The following is a 13,283-nucleotide window of genomic DNA, read 5'->3' as shown; positions in this document are numbered from 1 at the left end:
GGTGAATTTAATCAACAGTAGGTTATTTCCTTTTTGACACCCTGCCCAGTGCTCTAGAATCAGGTAAATTCTCCTTCTTTAAGAAAACTATTGACCCTAGTTAGTTGGTCCTAATTCTCAGCATCCTTTCCAATTCCCCAGGACCCAGTTTTAATAGATATGTGGACTTTACTAATGCAGAGCAGTCTGCATATCCCACAAATTTTATATCTGAAATACAGTGCATACCAGTTAAGTCTCGTTGGGACCTTTGACCTCACCTGAACACTTGTCCATACCACCAATCTAAGTAACAAACGTGCCTTATTCCAGGGGACCAAACTGGGAAGAAAGCTATAAGCACCAACTCAGAGCTCTCCACCTTCCGATCAGACATTCTGGATCTTCGACAACAACTTCGTGAGATCACAGAGAAGACCAGCAGGAACAAAGATACGCTGGAGAAGTTGCAGGCGAGTGGGGATGTACTGGTGGACAGGCAGAGTCAACTGAAAGAAACTCTGGAGAATAACACTTTCCTCATCACCACTGTGAACAAAACCCTGCAGGCGTACAATGGCTACGTCACAAATCTGCAACAAGATACCAGCGTGCTGCAGGGCAATCTGCAGAGCCAAATGTATTCTCACAACGTGGTCATTATGAACCTCAACAACCTGAACCTGACCCAGGTGCAGCAGAGGAACCTCATCACTAACCTGCAACGGTCTGTGGATGACACGAGCCAGGCCATCCAGCGAATCAAGAACGACTTCCAAAATCTACAGCAGGTTTTCCTTCAAGCCAAGAAGGACACTGATTGGCTGAAGGAGAAAGTGCAGAGCCTGCAGACGCTGGCTGCCAATAACTCTGCCTTGGCCAAAGCCAACAATGACACCCTGGAGGATATGAACAGCCAGCTCAGCTCATTCACAGGTCAGATGGACAACATCACCACGGCCTCACAAGCCAACGAGCAGAACCTGAAAGACCTGCAGGATGTACACAGGGATGCGGAGAACAGAATGGCCATCAAGTTCAGCCAGCTGGAAGAACGCTTCCAGCTCTTTGAGACGGATATTGTGAACATCATCAGCAACATCAGTTACACAGCTCACCACCTTCGGACACTGACCAGCAATCTGAATGAAGTCAGGACCACTTGCACGGATACGCTGACCAAACACACGGACGATCTGACCTCCTTGAATAATACACTGGCCAACATCCGCTTGGATTCTGTTTCTCTCAGGATGCAACAAGATATGATGAGGTCGAGGTTAGACACTGAAGTAGCCAACTTATCAGTGATTATGGAAGAAATGAAGCTGGTGGACTCAAAGCATGGTCAGCTTATCAAGAACTTTACGATACTACAAGGTAAGTGAAAATTCTGAATTTATATTGTATTAGTTATAGATTGCTGTATAACAAATTACCCTAAAACTTGGCAATTTAAAACAATAAACATTTATTATCTCATAGTTTCTATGGATTAGGAATTCAGGAGTAGCTTAGTTGGGCGGTTCTGGCTCAGTATCTCTGATGAGGTTGTAGTCAAGATATTGGCCAGGGCTGCAGCCATCTGAAGCCTTAACTGGCGCTGACGATCTGCTTCCAAGATAGGTCATTTACACGGCAGTTGGCAGGAGGCCTCAGTTCCTCACCATGTGAAATTGCTCAAGTATCCTTACAACATGGCAGCTGGCTGCCTCCAGAGCAAGCGATCCAAGAAAAAAAGCAAGAAGAAAGCTACGATGCCTTCTATGACCTAAACTCAGAAGTCACATACCATCACATCCACCATATTCTGTTCTTTGGAAATAAGTCACTAAGTCCAGCCCACACTCAAGGGGGAGGGGAATTAAGCTCCACATCTTGAAGAGAGGTATAACTAAGACTTTATGGACAGTGCTCAAAGACACTCCATTAAATATTTGTTGAATGAAAGATTGGTTAATTTGGATTTTCTCAGTGTCTAGCTACTTCAATGCCACTATAAATTGACTCCTTTGAAAGCAAGACTAATTCTTCTAGGTCACAGAGTTACCATTAAGAGATCCCTGTTTCCAGTGTTATGAGCAGATAGATGGCTGGCCATCACAGTAACTGTAAGGCCACAGAGAAAGGAAGCAACATAACTTGCATACAAAATCTGAGTTTTACTCCCTTCCAGGTCATCCACATAAAGTGAATGTTCTTCGCTCACATTAAGTCTACTTTTGAAGATTTGCAGCAACTATATATTAATAGTATGTTCCAGTTAGCAACTATTTTCACAGGTTTTAAGTTGAAAGTACTATGTGGAAAATGCTGCGCTCAGTACTCTGAATGGAGTATACAAAGAAGACCAGATGGTCTTTGCCCTCAGATAGCTTACAATCGAGAGAATTTTAGAGCATCAGGAGACTGGCTCCAAGCAAAGCAATCCTGATTTTCAAAAAGGGGATAAAGGTGGATTCTACAAATTATGTAAAATGAGGAATTTGTCTTCAAGCCTGAGAAGAGATTATTAAAAGGATAATATGTGAGCTTTTAGGAAAGCAGCAATCATCAGAATGAATGCACTAAGAAGAAAGCAGGTGAACTTAATCTTATATCATCACATTAACAGAGTTATTAGATTTTTTTACACTAGGAGAATGAAAAATAGCATATCTGGATTTTACTAGGGCATTTGGCACTGATACCCTTAAGAACAAGATGGAGAAATAGATGCTGGATTATAGCACAGTTTGATGGATTTATTGGTTGTATTAGTTTTCTGTGCTGCATAACAAATTACTACAAAATCAGCAGATTAAGACAACACCCATTTCTTATCTCACAGTTTCTGTGGGCCAGGAGTCTGGGCATGGCTTAGGTGGGTCCTCTGCTCAGGGTCTCACCAGGCTGCAGTCTCATTGAGGGGCTGAGGATTCATCAGAGGCTCAAGTGGGGAAAGTCCATGTCCACCTCCCTCAGGTTCCTGGCAGAATTGATCTCCTTACAAGTGTAAGATTGAGGTTCCTGTTTTCTGTTTGGCTGTCAGCCGGAGACTGCTCTCAGCTCCTAGAGGCCATCTACCGTCCCTTGCCATGTGACTATCTCACAGCATTGCAACTTCTTCAAAGCCAGCAAGGGAGTCTCTTTCACTCCAGTCTGCAAAGGTGAAGTCTTATATAATGTCACCTACTCAAGGGAGTCACATCCCATCACCGTCACCATATTCTATTGGTTAGAAACAAGACACAGGTTCCACACTCAAGGGGAAGGGATTACACAGGGCATGAGTCATTGGGGGTGACCTAGGGTGTGTCCACCACATTGGTTGAATGACCGAGTACTAAGAGTAATAGTTCATGAGCCCCCATGAGCCTAGAGGCAGGTCTGGATGGCAATGGCAGGGCCCTGTTCAACAGCTTTGTCGGTGACTAGCATGAAGATATGAATGACCTATTGGAAATAATCCAATACTTGTGTGACATGAAACTGTATATACTAGCTAGCGGATGATGGAATCATAATCCAAAATGATCTTGAGAGGCTGGAAGAGTAAAGAGATGCCAACAAAAGGAAATAGATAGGAAATACATGTAAAATCTTGCTTGTAGATGGAAAAGATCAAACAGACAAATTTGATGGGAAGGCGTGGCTTAAAGAAAGTATGCATGAAAAGCATGGTAGTTTTAGTTGACTGTAAGCAAGTAAATGTGTCTACCAGGGAATCTAATGTGATTTTTGACTATATCAATAAAAACATGGTATCCAAAATGAGGGAGGTGATAATCTTGCTCCATTCAGTATGGCAAGACAACCCCTGGAGAATAGTGTGTACTTTAGGGAGTCTCTTTCAAGAGGGACATTCACAGACCAGCATGGTCAAAAGAATATGACCAGGATGATGGAGTATAGAAACCATGTGCTGTGAGGAAGGATTGAAGGATCCGGAAAATTTAACCTACAGGAGAGACTGCTTAGTGGGGGAACAGGGCAGCCATCTACAACTATTTACAAGGCTATCATGTGGAAGAGATTTTAAATGATATCTGAGGATGTCCAGAGGGTGAAACTGAGACAAGTGGGTGTTCATTAAAGGAAGATAAATTTTGGTTTTATATGATGTTTCTTAGAAAAATTGGTGTTGCCTGAAAATATAATGGCTTCCCTTAGCAATATGAGTGCCCAAACTCGAGAGGGACTGAAGAGTTGGGAGTCAGGGACACTGTAGGTGTGAGTCATCCTCTGAATAAGGGATGGGCTTGCAGATGATGAGAAAGCTCTTCAGTGCTTAATTTACTTTTTTTCCTATCCTTTCTCGACCTAAATTCAGAATGAGGGCAGATCTTAGCAGATGTGCAATCTAATAAAATGAGAGCTTTCTAAATTTCTCTTGCAATTATAGTATCTTAGACAATCCTATCATGGTATTCTGGATATTTTCTATCTATAAATTTCATAGTTTTACTATTCCATTAGTTTAATTGTTAGCTTATTTTCTGTAAGGAAACTTCTGACATCCTTAGTTTATAGACAGTATGGCGTGTCAGCTAAGGAAGTGTATGGAACACTTATAGTTGAAGATCAAACAATGGCTTTAATGTTTCCATTATACTGATTATTTTTATCAGCTAACATTGACTGTGAGTTGACTGAGTGCTTTTCCCGAACCATCCCAGTGAGTGCTGCCAACAGCTCTGTAAGATAGGCACTTACAGGATCATCACCAGTCTATAGATGAGGAAACTAAGGCTTAGAGAAGTTTAAGGAACTTCCTCAAACTTACAGAAATGACAAGTAGCTAAACAGGATCTGAGGCCAGGCTGTGTGGGACCAAAGCCCAGGCTGTTAACCCCATCAATACTAACTGAAACTGATGTCCCTCTTCCCTGTCCCCAGTTGCTGCTGAAGGAGTCTGTGAGGGCAAGAAGTTGGGATTTCATTCTCAGTGTGAGGGGGAGGTTTTAAGCAAGGTGGTGACATGACCTGATTTATATTTTTAAAATATAAATGCTGGCGCTGGGAGGAAAATAGATTTCAGGAGAGTGAGTGTGGAGGCAAGGGTCCAGTGAGAGGCTATGGACCAGTTATAGGTGACTTAGAATGGGATGGTAGCGGTGGAGATGATAGAAGTGGGTCTCTTCATTCAGGAGGAGTCTTGGAGGTAGACTCAAGGGCAGCCCTGCCCTTCTCTGGACAGGAGGGCCCTGCTGTGAAAGGTCCTGACTGGCCTCCTCCAGCCATGCCCCACCAAGGCGAGGAATCCACAGGCTCAACGGGCTGAGTATTCAGAGCCCATGCCAACCCGTTCTTGACCATGTTTGGTGCCCAGGACCCTTGAATTCCCTACCCGCAGTATCCCAAGCCCAAAGAAGCAGCCAAGTGGTACCTCTGTGTTGTAGGGGTGGGGGATGGGGAATGGACAGAAATTGAACACAGGGTCAGGGGCTGGTGTGTGTGGCTGGACAAGGTTGATGGATGGATGGGCTGTGAGGAGTGAGGGAAAGAGAGGAACAAGATGTCTCCTAAATTTTTAGCTTGAGCAACCAGTGGATGGTGGTACAGACTGGAGAGGTACAGAAAGAGTGGCCTGTTAAGTGGAAGATGTCTATTAGAATGAGGTTTCTGACTCAATGTTTCTGAGATGCCTCAGACCTTGGTTTCTGAATGCTATTTTCCTTTTCACATATGCCTGCCCATATTAAATCTGTCCTTGGTCTTGTCATTACCTGCACTTTCTATATGTTGACCTGAGAAATTTCTCAAGTCAACCAAGTTGCCCCCTGTCTATTCAACCTATTCAACTTCCTCCAGAACAGGAATGCCCACTAGCTATTCCAAGAGCACAAGGGACTGAGGGAAGAACTCCGTTTCCCAATGCAAGCGTTTCCTTCCATGCTTCTTCTCTAGTGCCTTCCCTCTTTCTCTACATGCAACTCCCATCCCTGAGGATAAGGGAAGGATGGGATAAAGCAAGATGGAGCAGGACGGGATTAACATTGGCTTATGTTGGGCTTGCCTCTGCAAGATTCAAAATACTCTAATGCTTTCTGGGAAATTCTTGGTGACTCACACTTAATGAACCCTGATGCTGCCTGTACAGTTCAGCCACCTAAGACAATTGCCTAATGAAGAAGTGAAAGCTGAAGCTGACTGATTGCACTGAAGCTAGATGACAATGTGGAAACAGATATTAAAACATGTTGAATCCTGACAATTATCTCTACATCCATAAACTAAAAAACCTAGTTATGAAAGCCTTATTTTTTTTGTTGTTACAAATAACAAAGATTTTTATCCTAATTATGGACACAGAGGACTTCATACCTCATAACACACACTCTTGGGTAGGAATTCACCTCACATCCTGAGGTCTTCCGCACGCTACGGAGAATGTCAGTTGCATCCTCCCAGTACGATCAGAGTTCCCTTCATCCGCTCTTCTGAGAGAGATGTAAGATTTAGTAAGGAAGAACAAGCGCTCTGGAATCTGACAGGGACAGACCTGGATACAAGTACCAAGTTCCTCATCCTCTCTGTGCCTCAGTTTCCTCGTCTGTGTCTACCTTTTAGAGGTTATGAGAACTTAATGAGATAATGTAAAGCGCTTAATGCAGTGCCCGGCGGGAGTTAGCTAATAGTCATACCCAGGTGTGAGTAAGTTCAGTTCCCATCCAAGGTTTCCCTTCTGCTGTAGCCCCACCCAGTACAATTGCACTGGAAAACAACAGCCTCATGTGCACAAGGAATAAAATTGTACAGATGGGGTTAAGGTTGATTTGGGTCCAAAAGTACTTCCTGCTGGCTTCCTGGTGCTCAGCCCTGGAGAAGAGTCAGACTCAGGTGCTGTCAACAGCTTTCACTAATTTTTTTTTTTTGAGGAAGATTAGCCCTGAGCTAACATCTGCTGCCAATCCTTCTCTTTTTGCTGAGGAAGACTGGCCCTGAGCTAACATCCGTGCCCATCTTCCTCTACTTTATATGTGGGATGCTTACCACAGCGTGGCATGCCAAGTGGTGCCATATCCACACTGAACCAGTGAACCCTGGGCCACCAAAGCGGAACAGGCAAACTTAACCACTGCGCCACCAGGCTGGCCCCTTTTCACTCATTTTTTAATCCACATTTATTGAGTGTCTGCGATATGCCAATCATGCTGCTGAGCACTTGGATAAATTGTCTGTTTTCATTATTACATACATCTCTTTGAGATAGGAATTACCAGCATTCCCCATTTTCAGGGGAGGGAACTGAGGCACAGAGAGAGCCTGAGTAACTTATCTGAGATGAAGCAGCTAGTAAATGGCAGACAGTGCTAACCTTCGGTCTGTCTAGTTCCCAAACCCGTGCCTCCAATGGCACCCTGCTGCCCTATGATGATTCAAGAGAACAGATGATATATTCAGGGAGGTTGAAATGCAGGAGAGTTTATTTTCAAGAGAACAATTGGTTTAGGCTTCATCAAGGAACTAACATTTGAGCTGGACCTTGAAAGATGCATAGGAAAGCTGAAGGGGCAGGGGACAAAGCAAAGTGGATCAGGCAGGAGGCTTCAGTTTCTCTCATTGCCTACCGTACTCCCTCGTGGTACACTTCCCCAAACAAGACTGCTATCTAGGGATCCTTGAGAGCTCATGTTCAAAGGTATAGAAGCAGACTGGGGGCAGTTGGTGAGAAACAGTGGTTTAAATATACCCTCCTCTGTGGACAAGGAGCTTTCGTGGCTTCCTAGAAGTCTGACTGTCTTAAACAGTCAGGAGTCAAGTCAAGAATCAAATTATTCTTCAAAACAATTGCTATATAATATCAATTAAATTTCCTTTTAATTTGTACATTCTATATTCACTTCAGTGAAGCAGAATAACTTTTTCATATTGTAGGTGTTTAATAAATGTTTAATTCAGTTGCATTCAAAGTAGATTTTTAAATGAGAAGAAAAATGCATCAGATTATTTTACTCTTTTTCTCTATCCTCCAACCTTACCACTAGTGGTTCTAAAATGAAGTCTTCAAGATTTTGCATGGCAGTAAGAATTAAAGTGGTTTCTCTACTTCCTGTTTTGTTGGAAAACAAATTGGAACCTTATCTCAGGGGTGGGACCCGGGGCTGGGCCCTTCTGAAGGCCTGCAGTGTAGTTGCCAAAGCAGAAAGGGCGCAGAGATTTCAAATCTTCTGTCCTCTTTGAACTGCTTGTTTAGAGAATTCGGGTGTTCACAGCTCCCAGCTCTGGAGTCTGGGGAACACAGGGAGGGGGCTTTGCTGGCAGTGCAAACAGAGACTGCTCAGTGCTTGGGTCTCAGTCATATTTGGGCATTTCTGGAGCTTGTGATGGCTTTACCAGCAACACGGGTATCCCGGGCATTTCAGAATGCTGAGCCAGGCAGTCACCCACTTGGCACTGAAAGCAAATCTCAAATTTGCTTCTGTTTGGGACATCACATGTACTTCCACATGTAGTGTAGCCATTTTCTTGATCCTGAATTCAAGTTGTAACTGCACAAGCTCACAAATACTCCCATGTCATATATCTCAGTGTTTTTGGTTTTAAGGCACAAAAGGTGGCTTATATTTTATTTCACTTTATTTTCACTTCAACAGCTGCCCAATAAAAGATTCAAGTAAGACCTAAAAGCCTGGGATCATCCAGATGCTAATAAGTGATACTAGTGTCCTGGGTCCTAGAGGAAGATACACCCCTGGCATTAATAATCAACTTTTTTAGGGGGTCTAGTGCTGACTTTTAAATGGTTTTACCTCTCTTTCTCAGTGATTTTTAAAAAGAAATAAACAGCAAATTTCTAGGTCTTAATGAGCAAAGTACATTATATGACTCTCTTTATGTATGGGACACACAGAGTACATTTTCACAGAGCCCAGCATCTGAAGGCAGAGCGCTGGTTTCCTGCTCCAGCTCTGTGATGGTTTCCCCAAGGCCAGGGCAGCTGTGGATGAAGACAGCATTAACAGTGTGCTTACCAGGAGTGTGTCCACGGCCACCAATACTCAACCTTATTGAGTATTGGTGAGAGAGAGACAGATAACCTATTTGTGATGGATTTAGTACTTCGTATGAAAAATTCGGTTTTTGTGCTAATCCAGCTGGGAAATCCATCACAAGTAGGATGTTAGACCTTTGTCAAAGGCAAAAACTTGTATATTCTCCCAATATCTATTCCCTTCCTTCACAAGATCTCTAAATTAGCATCTGCTGGTATTTTGTGCTGACTGCGGGATCCAGGCTTGACGCTGTTCTTAAAATAAGCCACAGCTTATGTGGAGTGAGTGGGGACATTCAAGAACCACCTCAGTGCAGAGGGCAACAGCTGAACACCATGAACTACCCAACACCAGAAAGAAATAAGATTAATGAAAAGCTGTCACCCTGGGTGAGGGGCGTCTTGGATTCACGTCAAGGGAGGAAGAGAGTTGTGTGTCTTTGGAGTTGTCAGAAACCAGGGGAAGGTGTTCTGGAAGAAATACAACTCCTGCCACATCGGTGTGTCAGAACAGGGAGACCAGCCCCTGAACAGTCCCTATTTCATGGGCGCAGGTAAACTCATACACTTACAAGTATAGCACCCAGATGTGAGTGAGTGAGAAACACTGATTATTGGTGAAATTTGTAGAGAGAATAAGGATAAAGAATTTTTAAACCACTTGAATTTCCCAACAGACCTTCTTCATTATTTGGATTTCTTAAGGCTAAACATAGAACAGAAAACAGAAATAGTTGAGAAGAAAAGCTACTTTCATTTTTGCCGTTACTCCAAATAAATTAGAATTTGTATATATGCTTTGGCCTATTGTCAGTGTTGTTCCACTAGAATTTTCCATAATGCTACATCCATTATGGGGAATGTACATGCCACCTTCCACGCTATTAATCTCTAGGACACTATTTCTCAACTACACAAAGGAACTAATATACCTTTTTAAAAGGTGAATCTGGCAGTGAACATCCACCTTCCCTATCTTTGCTAAATAGGCTGGACTATTCAATGAACCTCCTCAGGTTAAACAGAGAAAAACCTCAGATTGCAGATGAAGAGACCGCTGGATCATTTCTTAAAAAAGACATCTCCCCATGATCATTCCATAGTGGGAGCCAGGGTCAATTGACATATAGATTGAGTGGAGCTATACTTCTTAGACTAAACTGAGGGACACCAGGCAGTTCACCATTCCCGAAAAAATCTCTCCTTTCTGGTGTCTCCTGGGGCCCAAAATGTTAGCATTAGCTCTTTGGGCCTTTTGACCCTTGATGCACATTGATCCGGTAAACACTCGCTGAACAATGACTATGTGCCAGACGCTGCTGGCTGCTAGATGAGGAAGTGTCCCCGAAGAACAAACAAGGACTAAAAGAATAGAGAAGGAGGAAAAACTTCCATCTGGAGTGACCTGGGAGGATTACATGGTGAGTGAATAGGAATTTTCCAGATGGATTCAGGCAGAGGAAATTCTAAGAGAAGAGATGTGCAGAAGTGCAGAGAAGGATGGAATAAACACATGTGACGCCTGCTCACAAAAGCCTTGATACCAGATGATCAAGTAGGGGCTGAATACTCTGGAACAAGTGGAGATCAGAGGTGTGTGTAAGGAAGACAAATGTGGGAAAGATACAGAGTGGGGTAATGGAGAGAACTCAGAGGTAGGAAGAGCAGTTAAGAGATTACCATAAAAATCTACCAAAAAGACAGAGTAGGGGGAGGGGAGAGAGAGAGGACACCCACACTAGGGTCATGATGAGCAGCAGAAAGGGAGAGCCAGTTATGATGATGTGGTGGGATAAGGGATGATGGAAAGACATCATAACAACGAAGAGATGATAAGGTCAGTTTTAGACCTGCCAGGTTGGAGGTACTGGCAGGACATCCCAGAGAAAATGGACCATCCAATGATGAGATGGAAATAAGGACCCAGAGCCCAGAAGAGCTGATGATAGAGAAGAGCCAACAGAAGTTGGTGGGCAGAAGTCAATGAGTCGGGTTCAGGGAGAGGGTGCTTCGTCCTAAAGTCTTGCAGTTATGGAGCAGACAACCCTAGAAGGGTCTCAATGAAGCTAGTCCTAGTATAGCGTAAACTCTCTTACAGCTCAGTAGAGGGTCCTGCCAGTAAATCCATGGGTGACATCATGGGTAGCCTTAAATAAGGAAAGCGAGTCCAGGGCCTGGGTTCTTGCTGAGAGCAGATGGATGGGATGGACTTGGGGCCATGTATGAGGGTACAGTGAGGTCCATCAGGGCCTAGGAGGGGAGCAGGGCAGAGAGATCCCCACACAGAGGTGGGAAGGCTGCTGCACCATTCTGTCCTGACCAGCTGGGGGTTGGTGGTGATGTAGGGGGATTGAGAAAACTGAGGGTGGGAGGCCTACCCACCATTCATCCCCCCAGCACTTCCACCCTTCCAGCCAGAAAGGCTTTCTGCTTCTGAAGAAAGAACAAGCATGGGCCTCTTTTACTTATTCATGTAGAATCAGGAGATCTCCAAAACTCTGAGATTCCGGGGAGTAGAAAGTTTGAGAACAGTGTCCTCCGAGATCCATTCATGTCAACAGGAGAGGACCTGGATTCCAGTCCCAGCTCCATGACTAGATTGTGACTGCCCATCCCTTGTTCCCCGGGTTTATCTGTCCTGAGTAGCTAAGTAACCCTGAACACAGAGCTTGACATCTCTGGCCCTGCCTGTCCTCAGATGTGCTGTGGGAATAACATGTCATAGACGAAGGTCAGGCGACATAGTGTATGTAAAAGTACCTCGAACTTTCGAGTGTATAGTCATTCACAACACAAATCCTGGTTGTGGTGTATGGGTGTCAGATGGCCTCTTACCCCTGAGAACTCAAAGAAAACAAAGCAGTCCTGTGTTAAGGGAGCTGCTTTACAGGATGAGAAGGCACTTGGCTTCCTTCTTCCCCTGCTTTTTTTAGGGAGGACTGCGTTTTCCTCCTTTGGTGGGAAAATGGTGTCATTTTTTCTCCCCCGCCAGTTAGACGGCCCCCCTGGTTCTTCTCTATCTCCCCTTCCCTATTTGCATTATTGGACAAACAAACTGGAGAAACGGACACTGCCCCTCCTCAGCCCTGGCCAGGGGAGCGCTTTCTCCATAGACCTCCCGTCCCTCTGAGCTGGTCCTCGATGGGTGAGGGTCAGCCCCAAGGACAGCAGTGTCCCTGCAGCAATGCTGGCAGAGGGGACAGGAGCACCAGGTGGGCTTGGTGTGGTGAGGGAATGAAAAGGACCGTGCCTCTCAATGCTCGATGGCATTTTCGTGTCTAAGTCAACTCTTCATCCCAAGCACCTTACACAGCGCTTGTCATATAATAGGTTGTCAATAAATATTTGTCAACTTAATGAAAAGAAGAGGAAGTAAGTAGGAGGGAATCCTGATCCCAACATGCATGGCTTTTCTGCTGGTGACAGATGGTCCCAGACAACTAAAAGGGCCCAAGTTAATGATGTGAGTCACACTGCGGCAGGGTCAACAGGAAGATGTCCCTTACCCTGAAACATCCACAGATACTCAAAAGCGGTGTGTTGTTAAGATGTATTCCAAATGCTTGGAGCAGGAAGGGTAAACTTAGTAAAGAAAGCTTTTTATAAAAAAAAATGCCATCAACAATAGCATGGTAAAATAATAAGCATTCCTTATTGCATAGATTTTGTATGTCTAGATTTTTTTAAGTTGGAGGTTTTATAGGAAGATAAATTCTTCACTATGACTCACGGTGGATTTTATGTTTATGCCATTTACATTTTTTTATATTTTAGGTCCTCCTGGCCCCAGGGGTCCCAAAGGTGACAGAGGACAGCAGGGCCCCCCTGGTCCCACTGGCAACAAGGGGCAGAAAGGAGAAAAGGGGGAGCCTGGGCCACCTGGCCCCGCCGGTGAGAGGGGCCCAATTGGGCCAGTCGGCCCCCCTGGAGAGCGCGGCGGCAAAGGCTCCAAAGGCCTGCAGGGCCCCAAAGGCTCCCGCGGGTCCCCTGGGAAGCCCGGCCCTCAGGGCCCCAATGGAGACCCAGGCCCCCCAGGCCCCCCAGGCAAGGATGGACTTCCAGGCCCCCAGGGCCCTCCTGGCTTCCAGGGACTGCAGGGGACTGTCGGGGAGCCCGGGGTGCCGGGACCGCGGGGGCTGCCGGGTTTGCCTGGGGTGCCAGGCATGCCAGGCCCCAAGGGTCCCCCCGGCCCCCCAGGTCCATCGGGCGCAGTGGTTCCCCAGGCCCTGCAGAACGAGCCAACCGCAGCACCGGAGGCCAATGGTAAGTCTGAGCCCTTCCTCCCACCAGGGGCCCAGCAGTGCGTGGGCTCCTGGCTGGGCGGCCC

The 13,283-nt window shown here is 45.2% G+C and overlaps 1 protein-coding gene across 5 annotated transcripts in view; it reads left to right on the top strand.

Annotated features, from left to right (window-relative positions):
* The window catches only part of COLEC12 (collectin subfamily member 12), a 179,528-nt gene that overhangs the window by 142,906 nt on the left and 23,339 nt on the right, over positions 1-13,283 (top strand). For all 5 annotated transcript variants that reach the window (XM_070629739.1, XM_070629737.1, XM_070629741.1 and 2 more), the window contains 2 exons: positions 313-1,359; positions 12,731-13,219. In XM_070629739.1, coding sequence (XP_070485840.1) covers positions 313-1,359; positions 12,731-13,219 — 1,536 coding nt within the window. The remainder of the gene's footprint in view (positions 1-312; positions 1,360-12,730; positions 13,220-13,283) is intronic.

This window comes from Equus przewalskii, chromosome 7, assembly GCF_037783145.1.
Source record: "Equus przewalskii isolate Varuska chromosome 7, EquPr2, whole genome shotgun sequence".
NCBI classification, from domain to species: domain Eukaryota; kingdom Metazoa; phylum Chordata; class Mammalia; order Perissodactyla; family Equidae; genus Equus; species Equus przewalskii.
The sequence above is the reverse complement of the archived record's forward strand: the minus strand, read 5'-3'. Positions and strand labels throughout refer to the sequence as shown.